This window comes from Chaetodon auriga, chromosome 20 (genome assembly GCF_051107435.1).
Source record: "Chaetodon auriga isolate fChaAug3 chromosome 20, fChaAug3.hap1, whole genome shotgun sequence".
In the NCBI taxonomy this organism is placed as follows: Eukaryota; Metazoa; Chordata; class Actinopteri; order Chaetodontiformes; family Chaetodontidae; genus Chaetodon; species Chaetodon auriga.
Genome location: NC_135093.1, coordinates 812,501 through 822,500, shown reverse-complemented (window position 1 = coordinate 822,500; position 10,000 = coordinate 812,501). Strand labels below are relative to the sequence as shown.

Here is a 10,000-nt window from a genome sequence, read left to right as displayed (position 1 = left end):
TAGCTCCATAAATTCAGCCTGCCATCTTATTAACCTTAATCCCTTAAAAAAACATGGCGCGGTGCCCCCGCCGCCGCCGCCCTCCACCTTATGAGTGTGTGTCCACATGATATGAGAGTCCTGCATAAACAAACGTGCAGGGCTGCAGTGCACAGTCCACGTTTCTGATGCCTCCTGCAGCACAAGAACGCAGGCAGCAAAATGAAGTGGAGTGCTCAAAGCAGTGAGGGTGAAGCTCATCGTTACCCTCTGACGAGACATCTCTCACTGAATCAATGGATTGTTTCGTCTCTAAACCGTCCAGAAATGAATAATGAATAAAACTCACTTTGCTGTGACTGCAAACGCTGCAGAAGCTGCTGCCTTCAGCTTCCTGTTTTCTGTCCATGTTTGAGTCAAACGCTGTCACAAAGCACGTTTAGGATTGTCTCAGTTCCCACATCTCAGCTGAGTCCTGGCTGTGCTTTAGCTTGTAGGTCACAGCCTTCTCAAAACAAGGCTGAACAGCGTGTTTGAAGAAGCATCGTTAGTAGAAGAGCGACAGAAAAGAAATGAAGTGGAAGTAAAGACTGAGTGGAGTCAGGAGCCAGATCCATCTGACAGGCACTGACGTGTCGATCATTGACAATGAGGCTGTGAAATCAGTCAGGAGAATGACTCTTTTTGTTTTCCTCATGAATATTTATCACAGCTCGACGAGCAGGACTCTTCACTGAAATGAAGCTGTCACATTTCTGCTCCAGTGGATTTTCAGGGATGACGACGTTGGTCCAACGCTTCCACAGCGACGAGCGGATCGATGAAGTGAACAACCTTTGACTGATCATCTGCTCTGCTGATGGATTTCCTCTACGTTCACTGACTTTAATACATGAGGTATTTCCACTGCAAAAAACTGTTCGAGTGAAACTGCACTGCTTCAGGACCGAAGTGTGAAACTGATCAGATGTCAGACTGAAAGCATCAAACTGATTTCAAATAAAGTTCATACAACCGTGACGGTCATTTCAGCACTGGACAAGTTTATCTGGAAAGATGGAGGAGAAGCGGAGGGAAGACAGAAAGATGGAGGAGACGCGGAGGGAAGACAGAAAGATGGAGGAGATGCAGAGGGAAAACAGAAAGATGGAGGAGACGCGGAGGGAAGACAGAAAGATGGAGGAGACGCAGAGGGAAAACAGAAAGATGGAGGAGACGCGGAGGGAAGACAGAAAGATGGAGGAGATGCAGAGGGAAGACAGAAAGATGGAGGAGACGCAGAGGGAAAACAGAAAGATGGAGGAGACGCGGAGGGAAGACAGAAAGATGGAGGAGACGCAGAGGGAAGACAGAAAGATGGAGGAGACGCGGAGGGAAGACAGAAAGATGGAGGAGACGCAGAGGGAAGACAGAAAGATGGAGGAGACGCGGAGGGAAAACAGAAAGATGGAGGAGACGCGGAGGGAAGACAGAAAGATGGAGGAGACGCGGAGGGAAGACAGAAAGATGGAGGAGACGCGGAGGGAAAACAGAAAGATGGAGGAGACGTGGAGGGAAGACAGAAAGATGGAGGAGACGCGGAGGGAAGACAGAAAGATGGAGGAGACGCGGAGGGAAAACAGAAAGATGGAGGAGACGCGGAGGGAAGACAGAAAGATGGAGGAGACGTGGAGGGAAGACAGAAAGATGGAGGAGACGCGGAGGGAAGACAGAAAGATGGAGGAGACGCGGAGGGAAGACAGAAAGATGGAGGAGACGTGGAGGGAAGACAGAAAGATGGAGGAGACGCGGAGGGAAGACAGAAAGATGGAGGAGACGTGGAGGGAAGACAGAAAGATGGAGGAGACGCGGAGGGAAGACAGAAAGATGGAGGAGACGTGGAGGGAAGACAGAAAGATGGAGGAGACGCGGAGGGAAGACAGAAAGATGGAGGAGACGCGGAGGGAAGACAGAAAGATGGAGGAGACGTGGAGGGAAGACAGAAAGATGGAGGAGACGCGGAGGGAAGACAGAAAGATGGAGGAATAACATTCAGTCCATCCCACGCCCAAACCCTAACCCTAACACAGGTTTATGGTGGAGACAGACACGTGTTGACATCACATGGCGACGGTTTGTCGTCAGCTGCTAGCCTAACACCACAATCTCTGTCTGAACTGGTGTTTGTCTTGATGCATTGTGGGTAATGTAGGCACTGGTAGGATGAAGAATACGTGGAATAAAAGGTTCTGCGTTTGGATTTAAGTTGTCTGCCATGACCCTGAGCATGTTACAGGAGTCACATGACGAGTCAGTGGAGAACTCCCTCTAAACTGAGCGTGATGTGTGGAGTCTGAGATGTCCTCTAGGGCCACCGTACAGGGACACACCCTCTAGTTTCAGGTCTTTGGCACCACCTGCTTCACCGTCCTCAAACGTGCCGTTTTCTTGCCCCACCGGTGCTGAAGAACATCGATTGTCTGTTTCACTCTCTGCCTCGTAATACGCATTGCAGCCTCAGGGGGGTGCTCTTGAGCGTTCACGTCCTTTCCATGCAGCTCTGGTCTGTTCGATGGCGTCTGCACTGACCTCTGCTGAAGTCCAGCGAGCGTTAGCCGTGCACACGCCAGTCAGCTTGTCACTCACCCAGTGGACGAGCCTGCCAGGCAGCGCTCGGGGCTGCCAGAGCCGGCCGCCGCCGCCAGGAGGGACGGCTCGGCCTCCCCCGTCTGCGGGCTGCTCGCCCGGACATGAATGCTGGCATTGCTGCACTAATTAACCCGCGGAGAGGCCAACAAGCCCGCTACAGTTCAGCCACTGACAAATATCAAAATAAAGCCTTGTTCAAATTAGCAAGGTGAAGTGAGAAGTGTGGGGGGGGGGGACGAGAGAGGAGGGAGGGAGGGAGAGGGGAGGAGGGAGGAGGAGGGAGGGGGAGAATATTTGTTCAGATTAATGGTACAGTGGTGAAGCTTGCCAGGTAGGTTGTGTATGTGTGTGCATACGTGTGTGCGTGCGTGTGTGCGTGCGTGCGTGTCTCTGGCTGATACGGTGATAGTTTGACAGCTGATGACGATCTTCACTGCTCATTGCTCCTCTGCTCTTCGTCCCCGTTGACTCTTCCTCAGCTGCGTTCGTGTTTGTGTAGAAACCAGAACGTGTTCTCATGATGTTCTGCTGAGTTCTGAGGAAGAGCTTCTCAGTTCACCGCCTCCACCTGAACGCCGAGTCAGAGGTGACGATACTGAAAGTCAGTCATATAAAACAGAGAAGTAAATCCTTCCAGTGCATGTGAAGAGTGGCTGACTGTGCTCCTGCTTCCTAAACCACTTAGATTATTAATCAGTTATCAGAGTAGCCATCTTGGCATCAGCAGACCATTTCAGAATGCAAATTATTCTGGAGCCGAAGCTCATTTTTGTTTCCATGGGACCTGTGACCAATCAGAGCTGAGTGACGGCGTGCTGAGGTGGTGCAGCATCCATCTTTCTGTGAACACGCTTACATGTTTTAGCGTCAGAGTGACAAAAAGGTTTGGAACTGGTCCAGTGGATCACCTCAGCCAGCATGCAGCCGTCAGAGCGTCCGCTGACAGGATCCCACAGAGGGACGATCCATCGCTCTCCTCTGAGCCCCCAGACTCCTTTTACAGAAGCAGCGATGTTACCTGACAGACCGTTAGAACACACTGCCTACAAACTCAGCAGAAACACAGTAAAACTCATTAAAACCATCTCAGAGGAGGACGTTTCCGGCTCTCGCCTTGATGACCGGATTATTCTGACTGTGTTCAGGGACCGAGATCCAGGCCTGAAGCACTGTGGGTCAGACAAACCGAGTCAAACCGAGTCAAACAGACAAACTGAGTCAAACCGAGTCAAACAGTCAAACCGAGTCAAACAGTCAAACCGAGTCAAACCGAGTCAAACAGACAAACAGACAAACCGAGTCAAACAGACAAACTGAGTCAAACCGAGTCAAACAGACAAACCGAGTCAAACCAAGTCAAACAGTCAAACCGAGTCAAACAGACAAACCGAGTCAAACAGACAAACTGAGTCAAACAGTCAAACCGAGTCAAACAGACAAACTGAGTCAAACCGAGTCAAACAGTCAAACCGAGTCAAACAGACAAACTGAGTCAAACAGTCAAACCGAGTCAAACAGACAAACCGAGTCAAACAGTCAAACCGAGTCAAACCGAGTCAAACCGAGTCTTCGTGGTTGAGCTCGGACGTGTTGACATTAACAGAAATACCAGCAGAGTGAAAGAGGACGTGAGACGATGAAGGTCTGATGGAGGAGACGAGAGGCTCAGGTCGTCTGTCCTCCTGGTGCAGATGTTGACCTCAAACACTTGAAACTACACAAACGTTGGAGTTCAGACCCAGAGCCGCCCGCAGACCAACAGCGATCAGACCTGGTCTATGAAGCACTGACGAGCTGAGACGCAGTGTGGACAGACAGACGGACGTGTTTGTGTGTCTGTGGAAGCGGCGGTTGCTGCGTGCTGTGTCTGAGTGCCGCTCGCTCACAGCAGCCGACCATCAGCGGCTCGCTCCCCGCGGGTCCAACGGTCATCTCGTGTGGAGGCCGGCGGGGGGGGAAAGTGTCCCTCTTCACCAGACAATCCAAAGGACTGCTGAAGTGTTTGTGAGCTGTGTGCATAAAATTGACTTGGCTTGACTTAAAAACCGTCTTCCTCCTGTTTCTGTCCCGCTGGCAGTGAACACAGGCCTCCTGTAAACAGACAGTGATGGACAGTTCAGAGGACGCCTCGTTCCTCTCTGACATGCTGAAGCTGGATGAACTGTATGAGATTTAAAGGAGTCGCACTAATGAGCGTAATGAGTTCTGACCGTTTAACGTCGTCACGTGGCCTCTTAGAGGTGGAAATCTGAAGAAAGGTGTGCCTGTCATCTATTTTAAGACCGGGTCCCGTCTCTGATTTCATTCATCGTGCCAAAGCGCTTTTCATCCAGAGCGGCTCTAGACTGTTTTAGGTCGGACTCATAATACTATTTACAGAGACCAACATCTGTCCCAGGAGCAAACACTCCAGTTGGAGTGAAACGACTCTGAGAGCGAGACGTGACGTCACAGCAGTGAGAGCTGGACCAGCGGGTGGAGCAGGATGGGGGGGCAGCAGGTCCACAGTCCGTCGCTCTGCAGAGAGCCACACGAGGAGACGAGAGAGACAGCTGCAGGACAGAGGAGATGGTGTGGAGGTGAGCTGCTCCTCGGGCTGAGGAAGAGCTTCCACTATTTCTGTCCAACATTTGGGGACAGCACCTGATTGGTCAACGCCCAGGAACATGTCTTTGGTGATGTCACACTAGACAGAAACATTGTGACATGCTGGTCTTTTGGTCAGCGTCGTGACACGATCGTGGTTGACGATCAGCCATGATGTGATCGATTAGTTTGGTCTGATCCAGGCGTAGCCCTCACCAAACTGTCTCTGTGTCTGATCCTGACCAAACTTTGACCGCAGCCACGTAAGATGGCAAAATGCTTACTTTGTGCAGCAATCAGCAGCAGTTTCAGCACTTCCATTTGATGAATCCTGTCAGTTGTTGTGGAGGACTTGTCGAGCAGACTGGACTTTAAAGACTCTTCCAGAATGATCCTGTGAGACGGAAAAAGAAGAGACGAGAGCTGACAGCATGCAGCGACCTGTAGCGTCTCCTGTGAGGACCACGTCCTCACCAGCAGAGGAGAAAAGGAGGCAGTCTCGTCTTCACGGTGTGTTGATGGATGCAGATATGGAGGACCCCCGCGGGGTGATGGGGGCTGTTAGTCTGTCCCGGGGGGGGGGGCACCTCAGTGAGCTAGAGCGAGCGCCGGCGAGCAGATAGCAATTTCCCCCGCAGCGTCGTCTTCAGTTGTCAAGGTGACAGAATATTTCCACCCCACGCTGTCCAAACTCTGCCGTCCCTCCATCACGTCAAAGCGGCCCTTCGTCTCCTCGCTGCGTCCACTAACCTTCACTCTGCTGCCGCTGAAGCTCCCTGACGGTCATCCTCCTCCAGCACACACAGGCTCACTTCACTGTCATTCACTGCAGCTCTCGTCCCAGTGGAGCTCTGTCATATTTTATGTGTACAGCACTGACAGGAGCGCGGTCCTCTGGTGATGAGTTACGTCCAAGCAAACGCTGATCGTCCATGTTTGTCAGCGCTGTTCGTACCCGTCATGTTCAGTCCTCAGATGAAGCTCAGTTTGTTTATTTGACAGCTGGTTTGTCCTTTTGTGTGTGATGACTTTATTTAGAAGCACTTGAACATTTAAAGAGGTTTCATCTGGTGTCACAGGTTCATCTGGGCTTTAACCAGCTTGTGCTCTTCAGTCATCTCCGGCCAACACCAGCGCTCACAGAAAATCGTTCTGTTGTTCCAGCAGAACTTTGTGTTCCGACTGATGTTTTTCTGTGAAATGACTCAAACTGAACAGAAACCTGCGTCTGGTTCTGACCTTCAGTTTGACTCATTTCAGCTTCACTTCTGAGAAAGGGCTTGAGGTGTGTGTGTGCGCGCGCGTGTGTGTGTGTACGTGCGTGTGTGTGCGCGTGTGTGTGTACGTGCGTGCGTGCGTGTGTGTGTCTACGTGCGTGCGTACGTGCGTGCGTGCGTGCGTGCGTGCGTGTGTGTGTACGTGCGTGCGTACGTGCGTGCGTGCGTGCGTGCGTGCGTGCGTGCGTGGCGTCCATACAGAAGTCAGACTGTGCCCGTGCAGCACTAACAGATCTAATAACACTAACAGGTACATGACATGATGACCTACCAGCTGAGTGAATGGATGAACGCTGCAGCTGCTTCTGTCATGTCTGATTTGTGGGTGGAGCTCCTCCGTCCAGCCTCTGTGTGGCGCTCATGTGTTGTCAGACCTGAGTGAGCAGGTGATGCTGCTGAGCCTGATCCTGCATGCGGACTGATCCTTTTCTCCTGTGTCTCCCTCACAGAGCCTGGGAACCGCCAGCAGATACGACGGCAGGAAAAAGTAAGTCCTGTCTCTCAGTGTCCTTTTCCCGTCAGCAGGAAGCACTTTGTCACGTCTCCGAGCGCCGGTCTTCATCATCCTGTTAGCCTGAGCTTTCACTCATTCTGTGTTTTCTGCTCTTTGTCTTCTCCTGAAATGTTTCCCAGAGCTGCGAGCAATAAGTTGTGATTTGATCAAGCAGGAGGTGTGACCTCTCCTGTGTTTCTCTGAGGGAGACCCGAGGAGCCAGATTACATTCCTCCTCTTATTGTTTTCCATCTTCACTCAGGAAATCAAATCCTAGAGATACTTTGAGCTGAAGCCTCGACTGGTTTGAATTTTAAGCGTGTTAACTGAGAGGAAGCAGAAACCAGAGCTGTGCTCATTCGTTTGGTTTGGTTGGACTCAGCACTCGTGTTCAGGTACAGACAAAGCAAAGGACACGGTTTACAGAAGTGGTCTGGGTCCGGTCACGAATGCGTTCTGTGGTGGTCTGCGACCTCGATCTGACCCGGACCGCAGGGACATGTCTGTGTGGACGCGCTTCATCTGTGATGTCAGAGCGAAACGGACCAACCACAGGCCCGCGTGACAGTCGATGTTTATTTTTCTAAACTGCTATTAAAGCGTCTGCTGACCGAAGTGTCAAGAAGACAGTCTGTTCCAGCAGCGACCACCAGGTAACGCAGTGATCCTCTTCTGTCTCTACGTCTCTGTGACGTCCGCAGTCAGACCTCAGTGAAGAGGTTACGGAGCTTTAGATTCACCTTTGACCTTTGACCCCCAGGAGTGACACGTCTGATTTGAGTGACAGTGAAATCGGTGTAGTGGGCTCATGCTCATGTTGACTGCAGCTATTTACAACCAACAAATGCTCCGTTTCAAACAGTCCTGGTTATTCTGAAGAGTCCGTCCACGTGTGAGACGAACGGGGGACACGTGACGCACCTTAAAGTAGGAACGTCCACAGTTTTTGGTCATGGACATGAACTCCAGACAGATGTGAAGAGAGAAGAGGAACATCAGCTTCAGCGCTGTAAAACAAGACGTCAGCATCCCGTCGTCATGGGCTCAGACGTGTCCCACAATCCTCAGCTGTGGACCGAACACCCTCAGCCTGCTGTTACATCAGGCAGAGGACGTCTCTGAGTTACTGAGTGCTGTTATGTATCCAGGCAGCACTAATGGATTTTCATGGCCGTGGGATCTGTCACTGTGTCATGACGATTAAAGAAGCAGATAAAAGAGCTTTTATCCCTGAAGAAAAGCTCAGAAAAGCTATTTGAGTACTTTGTATTTTTGTATCTGCAGAGCAGCCGCCTCCATCCTCTCAACTCCTCAAACTCGCTTTTCTTTCAGCGGCTTACAATAACGTGACCTCAGGTCCCACGTCCGTCTGTCTCAGCGCTGGTCTCGCTCGCCGCCCGCTTCGTCCGGGCCGCCGTCATCGCCGCTCACTGCTGCCCACGTATGGGCGTCCTCCCAGAGGGTCCGGTTTGTGGGTGCAGACCCTGAAACCACAGCCTTGGCTGCGGTGTGGATGTGTGGGGGTGGAGGCGAGGCTGGCTCTGCTGGCTGCTGTTTGTCTCTGAACTGATTCTGATGGTCAGGATGTGCTCAGGAGCATAAAACCGGTCTGCTGTGGTGGCTCAGTAGAAACGTCTTTAGTGTAGTGGAACTGGAATATATTGTAGTGCGCAGCGCCTTCACTGCAGTGCAGTGTGCAGTGTGCAGTGTGCAGCAGTTTTCTGAAGTCAGAGGGAAATACAGGATCTGTGAACACCTTCTTTAGATTTACTGGAGCAGTGGACGACAGTGTCCCCTCTGTAGGACATATGGTGGAAATCACCGTTGCCGTCTGTTGTCTCCAGACTGGTGGACGGCTGAGTCCCAGTACAGGTGTGTGGTCGTGTGCTTCACAGGACTGAACACCCTCCACTGGGAAACCGCCCCCTGGTGGAACAAAGGGGAAACACAACGAGCTTTCTTCTCGCGTGCCCGCCCGGCCAATTCATGTTAACGCCACATCTGGAAACGACCACCGCCAGCACGACACCTGTGTCACATGAGCGTAACGTCTGTGTCTCCGTGACATTGATGGCAAGGTTTGGGACAATCTTAACAGAAGCTAGAGAGGCCTTTGATGTTAGACCTGCTGTGTGTGTGTGTGTGTGTGTGTGTGTGTGTGTGTGTGTGTGTGTGTGTGTAACTTATAGAAAATGGTTGAAGCTGTCCAGCAGAGGGCGTCGTTTAAAGGAGCAGCCCAACGTTGTCTGTGAATCCTCTTCTTCTGTCCTCTGCAGGCCTATGAGGACATTCACAAGCCCTTCACATTTCGTAGACCTGGACAGCTCTGTCCAGTCTCCACAGAGCTGTCGAATGTGGAGTTTGGGTAACAGATCAGTGAATTTGAAGGTTCATCAGACGCCGCAGACGTCAGATGAGTCTGGACAGACGTGGAGGTCCGTCCAGGGGTGACGGCGTGAACAGCAGTCGTTCAGGTCACGCGAGGACAGTTGGCCTTGATTGAACCCTCTGTGACCCGGGCGACTGACACTCTGCAGAGACTTGTGGATGTAAACAGCTCCGCCCCCTTCAGCCTCCTCCAATCAGCCTTCAGCCTCTGCGTGTGGAACAAGTGGAGGGCGCTGTGATTGGATGAGAGGCTGTTCAGGATGTGTTCACTCTGAACAACACGACGAGTCAGGCGGCCCAACGACACGCCGTACAGGTGACCCGTTCAGGACGCTCAGCGGCATCCACCGCTGACACACACACACACACACACACACACACACACACACACACACACACTCATCAGCATGTTAGACTTTACTTTGTGTGAGCTGATGAAGTGGAGTTGTTGGAGTGTGTAGACGAGGGGAGCACTTTGCACCAACTGTTATATGACACGCACGCACACACACACACACACACACACACTCTGAGGGGCCCAAGGTAGCCATTAAGAATAATGGCCTATAGCTACGTGTTGCCATGGCGATTGAGAGGGAAGAGGCAGATCGGTGGAGCTGGTGAACGGTGGAGGAGCTGCAGCTCTGAG

The 10,000-nt window shown here is 51.8% G+C and overlaps 1 protein-coding gene across 5 annotated transcripts in view; it reads left to right on the top strand.

Moving 5' to 3' along the window:
• ankfn1a (ankyrin repeat and fibronectin type III domain containing 1a) overlaps positions 1-10,000 on the top strand; it is a 74,163-nt gene that overhangs the window by 17,180 nt on the left and 46,983 nt on the right. For all 5 annotated transcript variants that reach the window (XM_076760162.1, XM_076760164.1, XM_076760163.1 and 2 more), the window contains one exon: positions 6,920-6,957. In XM_076760162.1, the coding sequence (XP_076616277.1) occupies positions 6,920-6,957 (38 nt within the window). The remainder of the gene's footprint in view (positions 1-6,919; positions 6,958-10,000) is intronic.